Source organism: Ipomoea nil, unplaced genomic scaffold (genome assembly GCF_001879475.1).
Source record: "Ipomoea nil cultivar Tokyo-kokei standard unplaced genomic scaffold, Asagao_1.1 scaffold3069, whole genome shotgun sequence".
In the NCBI taxonomy this organism is placed as follows: domain Eukaryota; kingdom Viridiplantae; phylum Streptophyta; class Magnoliopsida; order Solanales; family Convolvulaceae; genus Ipomoea; species Ipomoea nil.
The window spans coordinates 2617893-2640564 of NW_017619497.1; the positions used below are offsets into that span (position 1 = coordinate 2617893).

General features: G+C 35.7%; 1 protein-coding gene across 1 annotated transcript; it reads left to right on the top strand.

Moving 5' to 3' along the window:
- The first annotated feature begins 12670 nt into the window (after window positions 1-12670).
- LOC109164668 (plasma membrane ATPase 4-like) lies at window positions 12671-16720 on the top strand. Its single transcript, XM_019313198.1, has 9 exons — window positions 12671-12901; window positions 12995-13114; window positions 13233-13331; window positions 13440-13577; window positions 13662-13976; window positions 14084-14410; window positions 14502-14744; window positions 14825-15754; window positions 15847-16720. The coding sequence occupies exons 1-9, from the start codon at window positions 12851-12853 to the stop codon at window positions 16486-16488; spliced, it is 2865 nt and encodes a 954-aa protein (XP_019168743.1). The 5' UTR covers window positions 12671-12850; the 3' UTR covers window positions 16489-16720.
- Window positions 16721-22672: the final 5952 nt, after the last annotated feature.

A 22672-nucleotide genomic window follows, 5' to 3' on the forward strand; every position in this document is an offset into this window, starting at 1 on the left:
CACAAGAATCTGTCCACTTTAAACATAATTTACACACTGCCACCAGACCAAAGTTCAAACCTTGATCTCTTCTCTTAAATATTGCGAACCATTAAGTTAAGCCCGACAAAGTTAATTATAAATAAGAATAGATTTCAAGAATTTCTTTTGTAGACCCGAAGTTTTAAAAATGGATTCAATACTTTAAAATCCAATAAATAGAACTTCAGTTGTTATATTATAGACCGCGGTGCATAATCGATTATGCACCGCGGCCCATATACCGCGCCGTTTCTTTAAGTAAAGAAACGGCCCGCCGTTAGAGTTAACGGAGTCCGTTTGTTTGGTATATTAAACACCAACTGACACTACAGTATATCCAAACCGACACTGCAGTTATATCAAAATGATACTGTAGTTATAGTGAAATGAACCTGCAGTGTATATAAACTGAAACTGAATAACATTTCACATATTTGAGTGTATATTGTACAATGAAGCTGTAATTATATCAAAATGATCATGTAGTTGTGTTTTAATAAAACTATGGTGTATATAAAATAAAATTAAATAACATTTTCACATATTTGAGTCTATAAATATCGAATGAAACTATAGTTATATCGAAATGAAACTGTAGTTGTGTTCAACTGAAACTGCAGTGTATACAAAATGACACTGAATAACAGAGTTACTTTTTGCAAAAGGGTGCGAAACGGCGAAAATAAACACTGTTAATTTTCATTTTAAAAAAAAGACGCGCGGTGCATAATATAATTTGCCATAGAACTTTAGGAAGGTCTAAAATAAAGGATATTAATGAGAAACTTCCTCACATATCAAACAATTTTTTTTTTCACTAATTTGTAGAACAGAAGTTGTAAGAGTATTAAATTTGTAGTTTAAACTAATTAATGAGAAAAATTAACACCTTTCAAAAAAAAAAAAAAATAGAGAAAAATTAACATGGATAGTGAGTAGTGACTATAAGGAAAAAAAGAAGAAGAACTAATTGATGGCAACCTGTTATGAAATTGCATACATTTGGAGTGTTTAGTGGCCTAATTATATTTTTTTTCGTTCAATGGCTTAATTGTATTTTCAGGTTACGTTTAGTGGTCAATTTGAACCTTATTCCTTTTATTTATAGTCGTTAAAATTTTTACTTATTACAAGTTATAAATTTTTTAAGGAAAAAGGTTCAAATTGGCCACTGAACGTAACTTGAAAATGCAATTAGGCCACTGAACGGAAAAAAATACAATTAGGCCACTGAACACTCCAAATGTATGCAATTTCACATGATAGCAGGTTACCTGCTTACGTGGCATGTGAGTTGGCATTTTTAATAATTTTTAAATAATTTTTAATAAAGTTTAATAATAAAGTTTTTTTTTAATTATTTAAAACAAATTTATTTTTTTTAAATTTATTTATTTATTTTTTTCAATTTTTTTTGAAATTTATTATTAAAAGTTATTAAAAATTATTAAAAATGACAACTCAACCGCCACGTAAGCAGGTAACCTGCTAAAATTGATGGTAACCTGCTATCCGGTGAAATTGCATACATTTAGAGTGTTCAGTGGCCTAATTGCACGTTTTTGGGTGTTCAGTGGTCTAATTGCATCTTTTTTTCGTTCAGTGGCCTAATTACATTTTCAGGTTACATTCAATGGCCAATTTGGACCTTATTCCATTTTTTTAAGTATCAATGCCTTCAAAATTCTTATTTAACCATGCAAGACATTGGTATTATGTCCTGACGTTTGAGAAATGGGAAATGTGAAAACAGGAAATGAGAAATGGATAAATAGTAGCTGGGTGGTCATACGTTCCGACTTAGATTCTTTGGGTATAGGTTCAGATTTAGATTTTTTGGGTTGAAAATGTTTAAGAAAGTATAAAACAGATACTAACTTATAAAGAATCACGGGTATTTAAAAAAAAATAAAAAATAGTAATTAAAAAGAAAAAATGGTTCAACATAGCAATAGTGTGAGCAAACACTACAGAATTGAAGCAAGGATGAAATGTACCACACTTGCGTATGTGGTCAACATTAAAAAAAAAAAAAAATCAAACGCATTTGGGATATGCGTTTCTGACGCCAAACGCATGTCACAAAGTACTTTTTTCCACTTTTGTCCAGCTTTTAAAATCGCCATATTATTGTCCATGCATTACAAAAACATCTTATTTTGGTCTTTTTCCCACAATACAAGACCTTATTAATGTTTGGGAGAAGAACTATACAAGACCTTAAGCTGTGTTAATTATAAAACAATTGATTATTATCATGTCGAGTTCATTTTATAAACAAGGAAGTATGAGAGAGAGAGAAAAAAAAACACTCCATACAAAATATGGAGACTTAGTAATTAAAAAAAAAAAAAACCAAAAAAGAAAGTAAATATTAGTTTTAGTCCTCAATCAACTATTGTTGTATTGTCACATTTAATCATGTTATTTTACTTTTGTAATATTACATTATTGACTTTCACGTGCTTGTCAGTTGCCACAATTAATCATCATTTTAAAATTTTGTTATTTCACCATTTAATAAATATGGTTAATATGTAATTTCATCATTCAATTAAAAGAGTTTACACGAGATGAAGAGAAATTGCATGTTGGGACAAGATATTTGATTGATAAAATTACATGTTAGACATCTTTATTAAATGATAAAATGACAAAATTTAAAACATAGAACTAATTGTGGCAAGTATATAAAAATCAAGGATGTAATGTGACAAAATTAAAAGAGTGAGATTAAATGTAACAATGCTACAATTATCGTTAATGATTAAAAATGAAATTTGCTCTTTTAAAAATTAACAAATGAAACATGGGAAAATGTATATATAAATATTAAAAAATCCTTTTTTTTCTTAAATATAAATAAATATTAATGATTTTAAGTAGGATTCACTAACGATTTTAATTGGATCTTATGGATTCATATTCTTTCAAATAAAGAGATTTATTTTGTATAGTTACATGTTCATCGATCAATTTCTAATGAATGATAAATATTCGATGAAAGTTGAATGTACGGCTTGGAGGGAGATCTTTCATATCTTTCGAGATCTACCCTACAATATGGGGTAAAAAAGTCAAAATAAGTGATTTTAGCCCTTACAAAAAGAAAACTGATTCTTGAACCCCTTTCACGCTCATGTCACGTCGAGGTACTGTAAAAAAAAAAATAACAAAATTCGATCCAATTTATCGTAATCGATTAGTTAACATGTTGGTTAACGTATTTTGAAACACGAAAAAAAAATCATTGACTTATCAAATTATCTATCCCGCCGTAAAAAAGATTCAACAAAAAACAGAAACAAATGTATCTACTGAATTGAGAAAAAGAAGGTTTATTCCACCATTGTGACATTGGAAATTAATATGGGCATAGTATATATATGATATAAACATTTGCATTTGTTGACATGTGTGAAATATATTGTTAAAATGTTCTTTTTTATGTGTCCTATTGCGCACACATTACAATTACTAGTTTTTTTTTTTTTTTTTTTTTTTTTTGAAGGTCAACCAATGGGTTGTATTTATAGATAAGCTGAAATAGAGTCAGGTGGGACAGTGTCTCAATACATAGTCGTATCGTACTCAAAAGCTGTAGAAGCTAAACTATGTGCTAAATAATTTTGCGATCTAGGAATAAAATTAACACGGCAAAATGCAAAAGTAGATATGTAGTGTCTGCTTCCATCAATAGCATAGCCAATGTATGATCGTGGCGGCGGACCTGGTGAAGTCAAATAATTCCAAAGGGTCTGACAATCTGTATAAAGCTCAATAGATTATTCTCCACGCGTACGTAACCAAGATAGGGCCTCCTTACATGCATACGCTTCAGCCATAAGTGGAGAGAAACAATGGGGTAAGGGAGCACTGTACGCTGAGAGAAACTGACCATCCGCATCCATGAGTACCGCTCCTACTTTAGCCGAGTTCACTGCATGATGATAGCGGGCGTCGACATAGCACTTGCTCGGCCGTTGCATAGGACCATGAGACGGTGGTAGCTGCTCCAGATTCGGCTGGGCAGTGCGACGCAACATTCCCGGCTGCAGCGCTTGTCGTGCATTCTTATTCGCATCGGCAGCAGGCGGTGGTAGCAGTTCTGCCATACCGTGCTGGGCAGTGGATGTAGTCGTTGGGGTGGGCGGAGTTACGGCCGGTGCATTGGCGTGGACTTGACACCATGTACGCATGGCGGTTGCGACCATGGCTAGCACCCTCCTTGGAAGTGATAAGCATGCATCCCATACTGCTCCATTTCGCACCCTCCATAGATGATAAAGGATTGCAACTGCGTAGATAATCCCATTAGTGTCTAGAATATTTAATATTGCACTAAATCATTCATAAAAAATATTCGTCACAATATTGGTAGTGGAAGGTTTGATAATGCCCAAATGGATTGTGCATATCCACACAAAACCAATAAATGCATAACATCCTCATTGGTGACCCCACACATAGCACATATCGGATCAACTTCTACCCTTTTAATAAGTAGATTGTTAGTAGTGGGGAGGATATCACTTATAGCTCTCCAGGTTTTCCATTTGGGTGGAATTTTTAGCTTTCATAAAGTGAGCCATTTAGTAAAGCCAGTGTTTATATTATTCTCATAATTTCCAACAATGCATCTGTAGTCGTTCTTAACCGAGTAACAACCTTTGGGGTCCACATACCAATACCACATGTCCTCTGGGGAAATTGGTATCTTCATGATCCTGACGACATCATTTGGTTCAAAGATATCAGTAAGCAAATGATGGTCCCTCCTGTCTCTTGATCAATTAAATTTATCACTTTAGCATCCGCCAACTGAGGTGACATCTTTGTCTGAATCATAGGGTCAGTGGCGGAGCCACATGTGTGCTCCAGGGGGCCTTCCCCCCCCCCCCCCCTCCCAAAAAAAAAATTTACTTCTTTTTTTATTAGTATAGAGCAACCGGGGCCTTGGCCTCCAAAATATATATATATATATATATATATATTAATATATAATAATTATTTTGTGGCTTCTCTCACCAAAATATTTTCTCCATCCAAAAAAATTTCTAGAGTACAATTATTATTGTGTGGACCATATTTTGTATAGTGTAAAATAATGTAAATTCAGTACAAAAATAATGTACATTTAGTATATTAAAAATGTACTTTTTATTATGGTCCACATAACACTGTGTGGACCATGGTCCACACAATAATTTACTTCTAGAGTATGTTTTATATTCAAACTATCCAAACCAAACAGGCAGACAGCAGATACACATGTAATTTCTATTCAATTTCAAAGCTGAAGTCTATAGGTAATTTTTCATTTCTTTTTTATTCTTTAAATCTTTAGATATTTTAAATGAACTATTCTTTATTGGAGATGGATTCATCAATCCTCACCACATCAAAAAGTTTAGATGTTGTAATTAAATGGTAGCTAAATTCTCTCTTTTGTTTTCTCAGTTGATGATGTCAATTGCGGTGAACTCAGGCTACGAGCAGCGACGGCTGGATCCTCTCTTTTGTGATTGGCCCCCCGCACCCATAAATCCTGGCTCCGCCCCTGCATAGGGTCCTCTTCATCTTGCAACTAAGGATGTCCCCATACTAAGGTAGCATTTCCATCCCCAATTCGTCTTCTCACTCCACTACAAATCAAGCCTTTAGCTGCCATAATACTCCGCCAACAGTGGCTAGGATTATTTCCTAGACCTGCTTCTGAAAATGTGTGCCTAGGGTAATACCTTGCTTTGTAGACTCTTGATACCAATGAGTTAGTATTAGTAAGTAGCCTCCAAGCCTGTTTACCCAATAGTGCTACGTTAAATGCTCTCAAATCCTTAAAACCCAAACCACTATACTTCTTAGGGACACATAATTTACCCCAAGCTTTCCAGTGTACTTTTTGGTTAGTTCCTGAGCCCCACCAATATCGATTCATGAGTCGCTCAATGACAGTATACACAGATACAGGTAACAAAAATACACTCATTGAGAAGGTAGGCATAACTTGAGCCACGCTTTCTAATAAGACTTCCTTACCTGCTTGCGACAACAGCTTCTTATTCCAAGACCCAATTCTCTGTCTGATCTTGTCTTCAATGTAGACATTATAATTACTAGTTAATTGTGTTAGTTGGTATTAATGTATGTCTTTATTAATATGTCAAAATCTATTAACATAATGTTGCAACTTTATCAATTATGGGGTGTCTAGTAAACAATTGATCATATATCATAGGATTTCGCATTAACTTTACAAAAAATTATAATTATATGAAGTAAGACTTAAATTAAACTTGAGATCATATATTAGGTTAGTTTTTGGAATAGAATGCCCCTTTAAACTTAAATATCTCTTATTGATACTCTTGTTGAGTTGGTGCATACTTTGATTTATTTATTTTTGGAATAAGCCTCAAATTAGCCATCGAACATAACTTGAAAATGTAATTGAGTCACTCAACTAAAAAAAAAAAGTGCAATTAGACCATTCAATATTGAAAAATTACACAATTTGTCCCAAGTGACCTGTATTGGCAAGTTACTAATAGGTAATTAGTTAAAAATTTTAAAAATGTCTCCGATCATCTCCAACCTTCACCATAGTCGATGACATTCCTCTCTTCATCCATTAATCAAGACCACAGCCGACGCCGACACCCTTCCTTTGCTGAAGCTGCCATCCGACTCCACCGCCGCCTTTCCTCCGCCGGCGCTGCCTCACTCGCGACCGCCACGTATCGACGCCAAAAGCCACTGCTGGAAGCAGCACTGCTTCGCCACCTATGAACTCTCCGCCTTCTCTCCCACCCAAAACACCGCCATCAACACTACCACCCTGAGTCGAGTCGGAGATCGGAGCACCACTGCCATGGCCGAACATCCTACTGCTGACGCCTCGCCATTCACCCCGCGGTCGCCGCCTACCGTCCGCCGTTGCAACGCCAGCCAATCGACGATTTGCAGAACACCCAAAGCTTCGTCGTCGTGTCTTTCCGAGTTCCATCGCCGCCGCTGCTCCTGGTCGTAACGTGGTCATCCGTCGCCAGGAAGCCTAGCCTCGCCGCCGTTGTCCCCTCTTTCGCTTCCAGATCCATGGAGACCTTGATATGATCTGGTAGTCTCCGACCCTTTTTTTTTTAAAAAAAAAAAAAATAATTTTTAATTTGTTTTTTAAATTTTTAATTAATTACTTGTTGGTAACTTGCCATTGTAGGTCACTTGGGTCAAATTGTATGATTTTACAATGTTGAATGATCTAATTGCACTTTTTTTAGTTGAATGACCTAATTGCATTTTCACTTCACATTCGATGGCTAATTTGAGCCTTATTTCTTTATTTTTTTTATTGGATTTGAGTAGGTAGTTAGGTACCCATATAAGGCTATAAGCTTCTTTATGAGCTCAACAACGGTATGACATACTCTTTCAATATTATATTATTTCATCTTTGTAAGAACATTCGTTTCTTTTGTGACTTTCATGAAACAATAGAGAAAAGCCAAAGACATTTGGAATATGCTGAGTCAGAGAGGTTTCATCACATATCTTGGGTGACAATGGTTTCATCTATGTGCAGTAGACACACTTTTTTTTTTTTTTTTTTTTTGCATTGGTTTATAGGTTTCTCACATTACGCCAGACTAATCCTAATCCACAGCTTCCCGTCGTTTGAGTCATTAAAAGATGTAAATCGTGAATTACATGATCAGCCTTTTAGTCAGTCCTCTGTCTTACTGTGCGTACAAGGAGTCTTTTTTATCAAACCCTATTCTAACTTGGGGAGCCCAACTCTAGAAACTGGAGAGTCCAAAGTCTAATGATATTTGAGGTAGGGTTCGAATCCCCATCCTGCTGCCTCCCGTCATGCATATTCTATTTTTATTTTTTATGAATTAACATTTGATTCTCCTCGATGCTTATCAAATAAAAAGAGAAAATAACTATAGTATTAATTTTACTTTATGATAATATAGAACAGTTTCTCTTGTGAGGAATGAAAACAAATTTTGATTGTCCATCTCAACAAATGAATTGATGGAGATCTAGGCTTCAAGAAGTTGTGGTATTTATGTAAATAAGTAAAAATTTGAATGTCAAGCACCTTGTGCTCAGATGACATGTAGTTAGAGCCGTCGAAACGGTCTCGCGGGGCGGGACGGACCAAAACACACCAAAGTCCGTCCTCGTAGCGGGACGGGCTAAAAAGCCCGCCTCTTAGCGGGCTTGGAATGTGGCCGCCCCGCCCCGCCATGCCAAAGCCCGCTGGCGGGGCGGGCTAGCCCGCCAATCAATTTTTTCACTATATTAATTTTTTTTTTTAAATCACTATACAATATCTTTAAAAAAAAAAAAAAAAAAAAAATCACTGTACAGACGTACAGTACACTAACACAATAACACTACCTAGTATTGTATTCCTATAAATTTATAATCCTATAAGTTATAACACACTAACACAAATCAAAATAACATGTATTAAATACTAAATATATATACAAAATATATATGTATTAGCAGGTCGCGGGCTAAACCCGTGACCCGCCTGACCCGCCCCGCCTGGACCCGTGACCCAGGCGGGACGGGCTAAAAAGCCCGCCTCCTGGCGGATCAAGATTTGAAGAACCCGTCCCCTATCTACGGCGGTACGGGACGGGTCGACCCGACGGGTAAAACCCATTTTTGACGGCTCTACATGTAGTGACCTCTCCCATGTGAGAGGTTATATGAGATCGAGCCTTAGTGGAAGCGTTGTTGACTATTTATGCTTCATTCTAATACTACAATGTAATAGAGTCAGTAGCATACAAAAAGTAAATGTAAATTAATTCAGAATGATGTGTGTTTAAATTTTTTGATCTTTTCATATATATATGAAACGATGTTATTTTGATGGTAAAAATGCGGGTAAATAACTCTACGGAATTATTCTTACCCCGTTTAATTTCAGTTAGCATATATTAAATGCTACCATAAAATACAAGCAGTGGAGATTTTTGGAAAATTGGGTGGAAGTGTGCGCTCTTATCCCCATTTGTCCCCCTTGTTTTGTTTATACTTTAAATAATTGAAATCAATGTGATCATAGGACATAGGATGTCGATAGTTTGTAAGTATGAATTCAACAACAAAAAGACATAAAGATTAATTAGTTGTAGATCGATCACTTTTATGCATAGACACATATAGTACGTTGTATATTTTTATTTCACTTTTTCCCCTTTTCATGTTTTCCATGTAAGCTAGCAAGAACATATCTTCTAAAGTCATCTATTCTTCTTCCTCTTTATTTTTCTTTATGCATGTTTTATTGTATAAAACCAAGAATTGAAGAAGACAATGTTGACAAGAAAAGGATAAGGTGAACTAACTTTGTCTGCATTCGGAAACTAGCTAAGTGCCCTATTCACATTGACGCATGTTCTTCAATTCAAAACACCACTTCATTCCATGGACCATGGGATTAACTCTTGCTTCCACTAAACAAGAGTTTTTCTCATTCTTGCTCCATTTTGATAAACTTTTACTTCCTTATTCATTTTTAATTTCATGGAAAATAAGTATGATAATTTTGCTCTCACCATACTTTATTAATTACTTTTATTATTGTAATATTATTATTGTTGTGTAGGGTTATATTTGTCTTTAAACTCATTATTCCTTACAAGTTACAATTCAAATCCAACCAAACAATGAAATCAATATTCCTAGTAATTTATTTTTCACTAACCAAACAATATAATTAATTTTTCCGTTAATTTTTTTTTCATGAAATTTGAATAACATTTCTCTTCAAATATTTTTCGTGAACTAAGCCATTAATTAGGAGTTAACTGAGCAAGACCATTATATTAGCATATTTATGCCCTAAAGGCATTGGGAAGTTTAGCTTCTACCGTTGCTTGACGAAGTTGTGTGGCAAATTATACCATGGACCAGGGTCTACCTTGCATTGTAGATCCTGGTTCCAAAATAACTTTTAAATTTTGTATTTATAGTTGACACATTCTGTATCTGTAATTGATAGTTTCTGTACATGTAGCTATCATATTATGTGTGAGTAATTATCAAGTTAGATTCTGTATTTATAGTTGACACATTCTGTACCTGCAGTTGATAGTTTCTGTACCTGTAGCTTTCATATTATGTGTCACCAATTATCAAGTTATTTGTTTACATGTATAGAAACTGTTAACTATAGGTATAGAATGTGTTAACTGAAGATATAAAATTGAAGTTGTGTACCCTTGGCCATGACTCATGAGAAACACATAGGTGTTAGATGAGTAGGTCCCTTAGTACATCCGTTCACGCTCTAACGTCCAAGTTCATACCATGTTGACTCAAAGTTTTCTCAATTGCCCTTAGTGCTCACTATTATTGGGGAACTTCTTTTTTTTTTTTTTTTTTTTTTTTTTTTTTTTTTTTTTTTTTTTTTAATGTATGATGACTCTTATTTTATACAATATTTCATTTCATTTTATTATTATTATTATTATTATTATTATTATTGTTATTATTATTATTATTTTGCACATTTCAAAGTGTTTATTTGGGATTTTGAACTAAAAAATGAGTTTAATGCTCAGTTGCGCTCAAATAGACTTTTGAGATAGGAAAATAAAAAAGAAAGTAAAATTTTATCAAAATGGAGCAAAAATGCATCGAAAAGAATACACGGAAGTAAACCCTGGAAAAGACGCGCAAAATGATCGACGACGAAGTTTGTAGCGTGGAGGCAAGATCACGCACAGACGGTGGCATGCCCGTGCATAACGCATTAGTTGAGGTCGCCTTACGCATGGGCACTCTATGCCTGTGCCCTACCAGTGCGCCGAAACCCTAGATTCGCCCTATAAATAGATCTTTTTCCTGTTTTGGCTAGAGAGGGCAGCCAGTGAACAATAGTTATAGGGTAGAATTTTCTGATTAGGTCATTTCTATCTTTCCTTTTTGTTTTCTTACAATATCAAGTTATATTTTATAATTCTTAGCTTAGGTTATCTTTATCTTGTGTTTATTGCTTTTACCTTGTGAATCTTTACTTTGTTGAAGGATTATTTCTTTATCTATTTTCTTTATATATTGTTAACTGGATGATGTTTATTATGAATGTTCTTGTGTTTTTCATCTTTATTATGAGTGAGTAGTTTAGTGCATGTAGGGAACGATAGTGGTGTATATTGTGTTTGATGTCTATTATATTGATGCATATTGCATAAAAAGGTTTGAAACTCAACATAGGGTTCTTATTTTTATGAGATGTTTTGTATTCTTGTGTTGTGTTTATGCACAATCTTGTCAATACTTATCTAGTATGAGATTTGACAATTATTTAAGTAAGGAGTCCACGAGTTAGCATACCTCTAGATTCGTCTTTATCAAATGTCAAATTCTATTTGACTCTTATTAGGTTTCTATATGTATCTTTGTATGTAGATGTAGATGTATTTGCGAACTTCAATTATTATTTTTTGTTCTTATCCGCATTGCATAATGGGCCACCCACAAATTATGTTAAGCAAAGTACGTCATAACATAATGGCCTATTGGCCTCGGACTAAAACAAAAAATAATAAATAAATAAATAAATAAAAATCCTTCATTAGTATTCATTAACGACAATAAAGTATCATAATTTCTCATATTCTTTGATACTATTAATAAATTGTTTCACATGAGGTGTATAATAATTTTTGATAAACATATAATACAAAATATAAATATTTGTTAATTCATAAAAAGTATAAAGTATTACATTTTTATTAAGAAATATTATATATTTGAAATCTATATTACACAAGATTGTTTTACACAATATTTTGTGTGTTTTATCAGTTGCAAATTTAATTATTCTACTCTAGATTAATAAATATAAAAAATTCTATAGTGTAATGGAAGATTGGGATTACACTCAGTGTTATGATCAGATGAGCAAAAAAGAGATCGTAAAAGATGTATATAATAAGCACAAGTAATACTTGTGTATAACATACTTTTAAATATGTGAATTATGTTCTATTCTATTCACCCAATTCTCCATTTTAAAACTAGTAGATTATATATATATATATATATATATATATATATATATATATATATATATATATATATATATATAAGAGTTAATTCTAATAATGGTCTTATGACTATATTGATTTTTCAAATTTGATTCTCGTCTTTTAATTTGAACGAATTAAATCCTTTGACTATCAAAATCGTTCGACCATTAGTAGTCAAGGATTTAATTTGTTCAAATTAAAAGAAAATGACTAAATTAAATTAACTCATATATATAATGCTAACATATACTTTAAATTTTCTATTAGCTAGTGTATTACAAAACCAACCGTATCCATAATGGGTATTAAAGTAATATTTAGACCTAATAATAAATCTACAAAATTTCAATTAATTATTTACAAAATCAAAAATCAAATTTTTATTTTATAAATATAATATTAATTTTAAAAGAAGTCAAACTCCTTTTAATATTAGGCCATGCAAAAAGGGTAGAATAACAGAAGCAGCGCAGGTATAGTGAGAGAGTGTAACAGAGGCCACAACACTCTCGCTCCTTCATTCATTTGGCTTCTCTCTACACCTATATATGACCATTCAAACTCTGCAGATTCACTCATCCCATCCAAAAACATCCATAAAACAAAATAGAATAAAGAATGAAAAAAATATAGCATTTCACCCGCATGCTACTAAAAACCCACTCCAAAAATATATTGAATCTCTTCATTCTCTTCTGATTTTTCCTTGGTAAAATCCAAAACCATATACAACATTCATTCTTGTTGAGGAGAGTTTGCAGTTCAGAATGGCGTCAAATATCACATTGGACGATATCAAGAACGAGAATGTTGATCTTGTATGATTCCTTTCTTTCATCGTTGTTTTTTAAGTTTAGAGAATTTCTGTGTGTTTTTTTTTTTTTTGAAGTTTTGTTTTTTTTTTTTTGCAGGAGAGGATTCCGGTGAATGAGGTGTTCCAGCAGCTGCGTTGCACCAAGGATGGGTTGTCAACGGAGGAGGCGGAGCATCGGCTCCAAGTCTTCGGCCCCAACAAACTCGAGGAGAAAAAGGCAAGCTAAATCTACCCTTCTTAGCCTTATTTTGTTGATTAATTCACTAAAGGTTTGCACTTTTTGTGTTTTTTTTCTTGATTGATTCTGAGAGTTGTTTGTATATATATTCTGACAGGAAAGCAAGGTTTTGAAGTTCTTGGGGTTTATGTGGAATCCACTGTCCTGGGTCATGGAAAGTGCAGCCATCATTGCCATTGGTCTCGCCAATGGACAGGTAATTGGTCACAAAATATATATACACACAAATATAATATATGATCATGCATGGCGGCTAGTTGGTTGTTCCTTAAAATCTGACATCGAGAATTGTCTGTCGTTTCAGGGAAAGCCACCGGATTGGCAAGATTTCGTGGGCATCGTGGCGTTGCTCATCATCAACTCCACCGTCAGCTTCATCGAGGAAAACAACGCGGGCAATGCCGCAGCTGCTCTAATGGCAGGACTCGCCCCCAAGACTAAAGTAAGATCAATCAGATTTAATAATTAGTTTTAAAGATTTCATACATATATGCATGGATTTTGATGTGTGTTTTGAATTTGGAAGGTGTTGAGAGATGGGAAATGGAGCGAGAAGGATGCGGCGATTCTTGTTCCGGGAGATGTTATTAGCATCAAATTGGGAGATATTGTCCCGGCAGACGCCCGTCTTCTTGAAGGAGATCCCCTGAAGATTGATCAGTCTGCTTTGACCGGTGAATCTTTGCCCGTCACCAAGAACGCCGGCGATGAAGTCTTCTCCGGCTCCACCTGCAAACAAGGTGAACTTGAAGCAGTCGTTATCGCCACCGGCCTCCACACTTTCTTCGGCAAAGCTGCCCATCTTGTCGACAGCACTGTTCAAGTCGGCCACTTCCAACAGGTACTGAAACATATGAGTTTATAAAGCTATGATCGAGTTAAACTCGAATTCAGTATTATAGTCCAGTTAAGAGACATTGACTCTAATATATTATTTCATTTGTTTAGGTGTTGACAGCCATTGGAAACTTCTGCATATGCTCCATTGGGGTTGGAATTGTGATAGAGATAGTGGTGATGTACCCTATTCAACACAGAAGATACAGGGATGGAATTGATAATCTTTTGGTTCTTCTGATCGGAGGGATCCCAATCGCCATGCCTACTGTGTTATCAGTTACAATGGCAATCGGCTCCCACCGCCTTTCACAGCAAGGCGCCATCACCAAGAGGATGACTGCCATTGAAGAGATGGCCGGAATGGATGTTCTTTGCAGCGACAAGACTGGAACTCTCACCCTCAACAAGCTCACTGTCGACAAAACCCTCATTGAGGTTCACACATTATATTTAACAAACCACCACATCTATATAGTATCTGCAAATTAAATTTAGGTCTGATAATGGATTGTTTTGTACTGTGTAGGTTTTCGCAAAGGGTGTTGATAAGGAAATGGTTATGCTCCTCGCGGCCCGGGCTTCTAGGGTCGAGAATCAAGATGCCATTGATGCTTGTATTGTAAATATGCTAGCTGATCCCAAAGAGGCTAGGGCAGGTATTCAAGAGGTCCATTTCCTCCCATTTAACCCAGTGGAAAAGAGAACTGCAATCACATACATAGACTCCAATGGGAAATGGCATAGGGCTAGCAAAGGTGCACCAGAACAGGTAAACCATACTCTTTCTATACGAACATACACTCAATTTAGCATTCCCAATTTGCTTAAACTAATGTGTTTTTTCACCAGATTGTTGAGCTTTGTGGGCTAAAAGGAGACGTGGAGAAGAAAGTCCATTCAATCATCGACAAATTCGCAGAGCGTGGCCTTAGATCTCTGGCTGTTTCCCAACAAGAAGTCCCAGAGAAGAATAAGGAGAGCGCCGGAACTCCATGGCAATTCGTTGGCCTCTTGCCTCTCTTTGATCCACCAAGGCACGACAGCGGGGAAACCATCAAGCGTGCCCTTAACCTCGGCGTTAATGTCAAGATGATCACCGGTGATCAGCTCGCCATTGCTAAGGAAACTGGAAGGCGACTCGGAATGGGAACCAACATGTATCCTTCTTCCTCCCTTCTCGGCGGCGAGAAGGGCGACAGTTTCGAGAAACTTCAGATTGTTGAGCTGATCGAGAAGGCCGACGGGTTCGCCGGAGTTTTCCCCGAGCATAAATACGAGATTGTGAGGAAACTTCAGGAACTCAAGCATATTTGCGGCATGACTGGGGACGGTGTGAACGACGCGCCGGCGCTGAAGAGGGCCGACATCGGGATTGCAGTGGCGGATGCGACAGACGCGGCAAGGAGTGCCTCGGATATTGTGCTGACTGAGCCGGGGTTGAGCGTGATCGTTAGCGCGGTGCTAACGAGCCGAGCCATTTTCCAAAGGATGAAGAATTATACCATTTATGCGGTTTCCATAACCATCCGTATCGTCCTTGGGTTCATGCTCATTGCCCTCATCTGGAAATTCGACTTCTCGCCCTTCATGGTCCTCATCATCGCCATCCTCAACGACGGCACCATCATGACGATTTCCAAGGACAAAGTGAAGCCGTCCCCCATGCCCGATTCCTGGAAACTCAAAGAAATATTCGCCACTGGGGTCGTCCTCGGCACATACCTCGCAGTCATGACTGTCATCTTCTTCTGGGCCGCTCACCAGTCAGATTTCTTCACGGTAACAACTCTCGAGACTTAGTATTCTGCTCAGTTTTATTATATTCGACCATATTCTCTTGGTTTGCTTAGTTTTTGTCTTATCCTAAACAGGAGAAATTCGGTGTAAGATCAATCAGGGACAACGACCAAGAGCTCAACTCCGCTTTATATCTTCAAGTCAGCATTGTGAGCCAGGCTCTCATCTTCGTCACGAGGTCCCGCAGCTGGTCCTTCGTGGAGCGTCCCGGCCTCTTACTAGTCTTCGCTTTCATCGTCGCGCAACTCATCGCCACCATCATCGCCGTGTACGCAAACTGGGAATTCGCCAGAGTTAAGGGCATCGGATGGGGATGGGCCGGCGTGATCTGGCTTTACAGCGTCATATTCTACATCCCACTCGACATATTGAAGTTCGGAATCAGATATGCGCTTAGCGGCAAAGCCTGGGATAACATGCTAAACAACAAAACAGCATTCACAACCAAGAAAGATTATGGAAAAGGTGAGAGGGAAGCACAGTGGGCAATGGCGCAACGCACATTGCACGGCCTTCAGAACCCTTCGGACAATACTTCTCAGCTCTTCAATGACAATAACAGCTATAGAGAGTTGTCGGAAATCGCCGAGCAGGCTAGGCGGCGGGCCGAAGTTGCGAGGCTAAGAGAGCTTCATACTCTCAAGGGGCATGTGGAATCGGTGGTGAAGCTAAAGGGGATTGACGCCGACGCGATTCAGCAGTCGTACACTGTGTGAGATCGAGATCAGAGGAAGATAGGAAGGTAGCTAGCCGGCGATGATAAGCAAGAAGAAGAGAAATATATATATGTAATAAGAAATGGGAATCCCATTGTACTGTTTTACTTCTTTTCCTCCTCTTCCTTGATCTTCATCCTTTTCAGTGATAGAAGATAAAGTGAAGAGGGTTTGCTAATAAAATCCAACAAATTAATTGAGTAATTAAAGAAAGACTTATGTTTATGTTTAATTTGTTGCAATCTTCTCATCTTTGTTTTGCATTATATTCTGCACTTATCTGCGGGTAAATCGTAAACACCACCTTATAACCTTAATTGAGTAAACTGGCATACAGTTCAAATCAAGAATACCAATAGAAACTTTCATAAATTTTCATAAGGCATTCATCAGACCCCACAAATACACAAACTAGCTATTTAAGATTATCATCATCTTCATTATTAATGTTAGGTGACCGGTTGCCCAACTCAAGAATCAAGATGATATGGCACGTATAACAAGGTAATTAATTCTACATTGAATTGAATTGAATTTCAGCCCCCCATTTGCATGCATGAAATGTGTCTTCCATGTTTCCACCATCTATAGTTGTGTCCCTCCAGCTGTATATATATTATTATTATTATTATATATATATATATACACACACATTCTATCTGTGTATTCATGGAGATGAGGATGATGAATATAGTAGGGGTGGCTTTGTTAGCACTGTTGTTCATAACATCGGGGCTATTTGCAGAAGCTAGAGATTACACTAAATATGAGCATGAGATTACTAGACCAGAAAGAGATGAAGAAGACAAGAGAATAGGGGTGGTCGACGGCGGAGATATGAGTAGAAGAAGCTGCCGCTGCCGCCACCGCAGATCATCATCAAGGCGACGTCGTTCGCCGTTTCCTTTAGTTCCGTCCCCTCCGCCAATTTTTCACGCTCCGCCGGCAGTCATCTTTCCGCCGCCATTGGATCTTTCCCCACCGCCACGCAAACCTGTCTTCCCGAGGTTAGCTCCTCCCAACCCGCCGCCTCTCGTCCCCATATACTCTGACCCGCCGCCACCACTCTTCCGCTTTCCGCCGCCGGTACCGGGATTCCAGCCACCACATTTCTCTACACCTGCACCGCCACTTGTCCCGGTGCCATAAATCCCAATTCCCAGCTCCATCTAAATTCTCACTCTCACAGTAGTATTGATTTAATATTTTACTTAGTGTGAAGATTTGTCTTGTTGCTTTTATAGTATTTCATGCCAATATATAATGTAAGGTCTGATTAATGTAGGATAGGTAATTGTCTTTAATATGTTTCCTACAAAAGATGATTGTGCAATACGCTATTAGTCTCATGGAATTTCTATTATACTATATACCTTATTGTCCCTCAATTATAGCTAAATTCACAAATTAATCAATGATTATTGATTTGAACCAATAATGTCCTTGGCTTTACAATTTCTACCCAATGTAGTTCTTTGTTACTTTGACGGTACGTCTAATGGCCGTGAAACTCAATGATAGACTCGTAATTTCACATCGCCGTTTTTGTGAATTTAGCTATAGTCAAGTGACCATTTTGAGTATTTACTCTTAAAAAATCTTTTTTTTTTTAATGAATTGAAGTTATTATACAAGACATAATAAATAAGTTTTTTTTTTTTTAAATCACAATATATTTAAGAGTGTTATAAATATTATTGATTATTGATTGTGGACATTATAACTTGTTGTGTAACAGTTTCAAATTTATGTCTATCATTATTACCTTTCATTACAAATGTATATTATATATATCTAAAAAACAGTGTTTGGTAAATAATTGTTAGTTGATTAGGTTAGTAGGTTTAACTAGTTGATAACATTAGCTGATTGTAGAAAAGTGTTTGGTAAATTTGTTGTTAGCTGACTACATACAAAATAACATTCTCAAAAAGCTTATTGAAAAAGCTACTTTGTGTAGCTTTTTGAATTTTAGCATTTTGGATCAATAAATTGTTACAAAAAGGTAATTAATGAAACACTCATATGGATTGTTTAGCTAATAGTGGTCAAATAAGTTTCAATCAAAGTTGGGTAACCCACTTTTGACGTATTTCCCACACTATGGCCAACAAGGTTCGAACCTTGGTCTCTTCTCCCAAATACTGCACACTAAACCATTGAGCTAAGTCCATGTAGGCGAACAAAAATATTTATACCGTTATAACTTCTGTTATCTTTTCCATTATTGTTACCATGCACATGCATCCACCATATATTTTTACTTATATTCTTTAATGATAATAATATTTGTAGACATTATATATTGGATTAATAAAATAAATAAATTGTATTCAAAAAAATATACTCCGTAATAAATAAATTTGATTTCATATAGCTTTTAATTAGTAAGGATTTGTTGGTTATTTTTAAAAATATACATATTGGACATAGGGATGGTAATGTGCCCCGTCCCCGTCGGAGATGGGGACGGGAACGGGGAAAAATATCGGGGATCGAGGACGGGGACGGGGAAGTTTTGAAATTCCCCGGTGGGGATAGCGACGGGGACGGGGATACCCCTCCTCGCCCCGCCCCGTCCCCGAATAATTAAAAAAGAAATATATATATATATATATATATATATATATATATATATATATATATATATATATATATATATATATATATATATATATATATATATATATATATATATATATATATATATATATATATATATATATATATATATATATATATATATATATATATATATAGTGTTTTCATTGCTTTTATATATACATATATCTATGAGTTATTTTATTAACTAATTTATTTGGCTAGTATTGGCTTTTAATTTGCATAGATTAACAACCAAAATATGAAACTAGGAGTTTAATTAAGTTTTGCCACTATGCTAATGGCAGAACATATTTTTATGCATTTTCCTTCACTGTTTCGATTTTTTTAATTTTATTTTTAAAAATTGTATTAGTTTGACACTATGACTATGGGTTGATCGGGGATGGGGATTCCCCGTCCCTGCCAAACTCCCCGCGGGGACGGGGACGGGGAATTTTTTCAATTTCCCGCCGGGAAAGGGGACGGGGTCGGGATAGCGGGGACGGGCATGGGGAGTATACTCCCTGCCCCCGCCCCGCCCCGTTGCCATCCCTAATTGGACATATATTTTTGCCCACTAGTGTGTGTGTGTGTGTGTGTGTGTGTGTGGTCGCGTTCAGGTGCAAACGGTCGCCCAGGAGCGAACTGGAACCAACCAGCGCGCATCACCTGTCCTTCGGTGCATGCAAATGTGTTATATGTGCAAGTAGTTGGTGCACCTATACAAGTAAAAAGTGCAGGTAAAATCACTTACAAGTGCACCTACTTTTCCCTACAAATGCATGTAATTTTGGCTTGTTAACATTCATTCATCGGGTGCACCTACTTTCACCTACAAATGCATGTAGTTGGTGCAGCTATGCAAGTAAAAATGCTGGGTAAAATCACTTACAAGTGCACCTATTTTCACCTACAAGTGCATGTAATTTTGCCTTGTTAACATTCATTCATCTGATCCACCTAGATTTGGACAAGTGACGCGCGCTAGATAGTTCGCAGTTCGCTCCTGGGCGCGACTATATATATATATATATATATATATATATATATAGGTTCCGGTTCAGGTGCATTTAAGTGTTCCCAGTGCGGTTGTGCGAGTGATTAATGTGCGCGAGTTTTGTACTTAATGTGCGTGAGATTTGTGCTTAATGTGCGTGTGTAATGTTTAATGTGTATGAGTTTTGTGCTTAATGTGCGTGAGTGTGTACTTAATGTGAGTTGTTGTTGAAACTTTAAAGTGCATGAGTTTTGTGATTAATGTGCGTGAGTCGTGTGCTTAAGGTGCGTGAGTTTTGTACTTAATGTGCGTGAGTGTGTACTTATTAATGTGAGTTGTTTTTAAAACTTAAAGGTGCGTGTGTTTTTGTGCTTAACATGCGTGAGGTTGTGCTTAACATGCGTGAGGTTGTGTTCTGAATGTGTTTTGTTTGTGTGCTTAATGTGCGTGTGTTTTGTACTTTAAGTGTGTCAGATTAATGCTTAATGTGCGTCCACCCGCACAGGAAGCCTCAAATGCACATGATCTCTTCACTATATATATATATATATATATATATATATATATATATATATATATATATATATATATATATATATATATGTAGTACGGTTCCAATGAGAACACTTGCTTAGGTGAGAACGTGAGAACAAATCGTGTGCATCCATCTAATATTTTGTAATGGTCTAGATTAGATTAAGTGTGTGCGAACGCGAATTAAATGTGTGCAAACATACTTAATCGCATTTGTACATATTTAATTCGCGTTCGCACACAACCATTAAAAAAATATTAGATGTACGCACACAATTTGTTCTCACATTTTCACCTAAGTAAGTGTTCGCATATGATTCTAAATAAATAAATAAATAAATAAATAAATAAATAAATATATATATATATATATATATATATATATATATATATATATATATATATATATATATATATATATAGAATGAATGAAATATTTTTCTCTCATTTTCTCTTCTTCCCCTGTATTGCTTTGAGCATTAGTTTAAAATACATTATCAACACGAACGAGTGTTCTTCATCCTCTCACCCCTCCCCACCCTCTTATTCTAGCTTCTTAAAAAAAATAAAAAAAAATAAAAACTCTTTCAAGGGAAGAGAATATATTTGTGATTCATATTAAATTTTGATATTTTGTCATAGTCATTTTTTTTACCTTTCACAAGGGGAGGAGAATATATTTGTAATTTATATTAAATTTTAATATTTTGTCATAGACTTTTTTAATTCATGTGAACGTCACCCTCAATCATAAAGATTTTTGTATCTGCCCATGTTGGTATCTATTCTTTTAAATTGGATGTTTGAAAAATCATTTTCATTTTATTTTTTGAATGTTTTGTTAAAAAGGAAAAACAGAATAGAGAGAAAATGGAGAATCTCTTATTCATTCATCTGTCTCTATACAACAAGTATGGAGTATATATACATACAATGTAATTAACGGAAGCAATAATGAGAGATAAATACATAACCGTTACAAATGTTACAATACTATATAATAATGTCCATAAAGTATAATATTTATAACACTCCCCCTTGGACATTATTTGACCACAATCTTGCTTTGATAAAAACTTGTTAGGAAAACTCTGTAGGAAAAACCTAGACAAGAAAAGAGTACAATAAATAGTACATTTAAATATATCCATGCCTCATTAAAAACATCACTAGGAAAACCACGTGGGAAAAACTTAGTTGAAGAAAAGAGCACATGATATATGAAAAAACATATATTGTACTGATTGCCTCATTAAAAACCTAAACTTAAAAAAACTCAATGGGAAAAACTTAGTTAAGGGAAAAAGAGTACAACCATAAGCCTTCAGGACACACTGTATAATCTTCAGGATTTTGGAGTTTGTCTACTTAAGCAATTATTTTACAACTTTTCCCCATTTACATTACTATAGCATACACATGCCTCGTTAAAAACCTCATTAGGAAAACCACGTGGGAAAAAGCTAATTGAGGAAAAAAGTGCATGATGTATGTATATTCTTGTTTTAGATTAGGTGCCTCATTAAAAACCTTAAGCTAAGAAAACTCAGTGGAAAAAAGGCTTAGCTAAAGAAAAGAGTACAATCATTAGACGTCAAGACCCAATCTTCAGGATTGATTCATGTAAAATGATACTCCCCCTCAAGATAACAATCTTTAAGTCCATACATTAAATTTCCAAAATGTATAGAGGAATTTTGTAAATAAATATATACAATTGTCAATGGAATGAATATACTATATAATAATCTTGTGACTCTTCTGGAGCTCACGTGGGTATAATATTGACACTATAATGTCTAGTCAAAAGGATTTCATTATATATCCTTTTCTCATTTAAGAGACACAATTTTTATTGTCCTTTTATAGGACAATGGAGGTAAATATAGTACAACCAGTTTTGGGACTTGACATTATGCGGATACAAAAAGAATAACCAGTACCCAAGTAGCCCATTATATATTGATTTGTATAAGTACTTAATCAAAATCAAGTATTGGCTAACTGGTGTATAAAAAAAATTTCAAGGAAAAACTCGATCTTCAAGTC

Bases quoted from the DNA above. Each gene is read 5' to 3' on its own strand.
- LOC109164668 (XM_019313198.1), top strand. From the start codon at position 12,851: ATGGCGTCAAATATCACATTGGACGATATCAAGAACGAGAATGTTGAT. The intron at 13,332-13,439 runs GTAATTGGTCAC...CTGTCGTTTCAG, and splicing joins TTGGTCTCGCCAATGGACAG to GGAAAGCCACCGGATTGGCA. The intron at 15,755-15,846 runs GTAACAACTCTC...TATCCTAAACAG, and splicing joins ACCAGTCAGATTTCTTCACG to GAGAAATTCGGTGTAAGATC.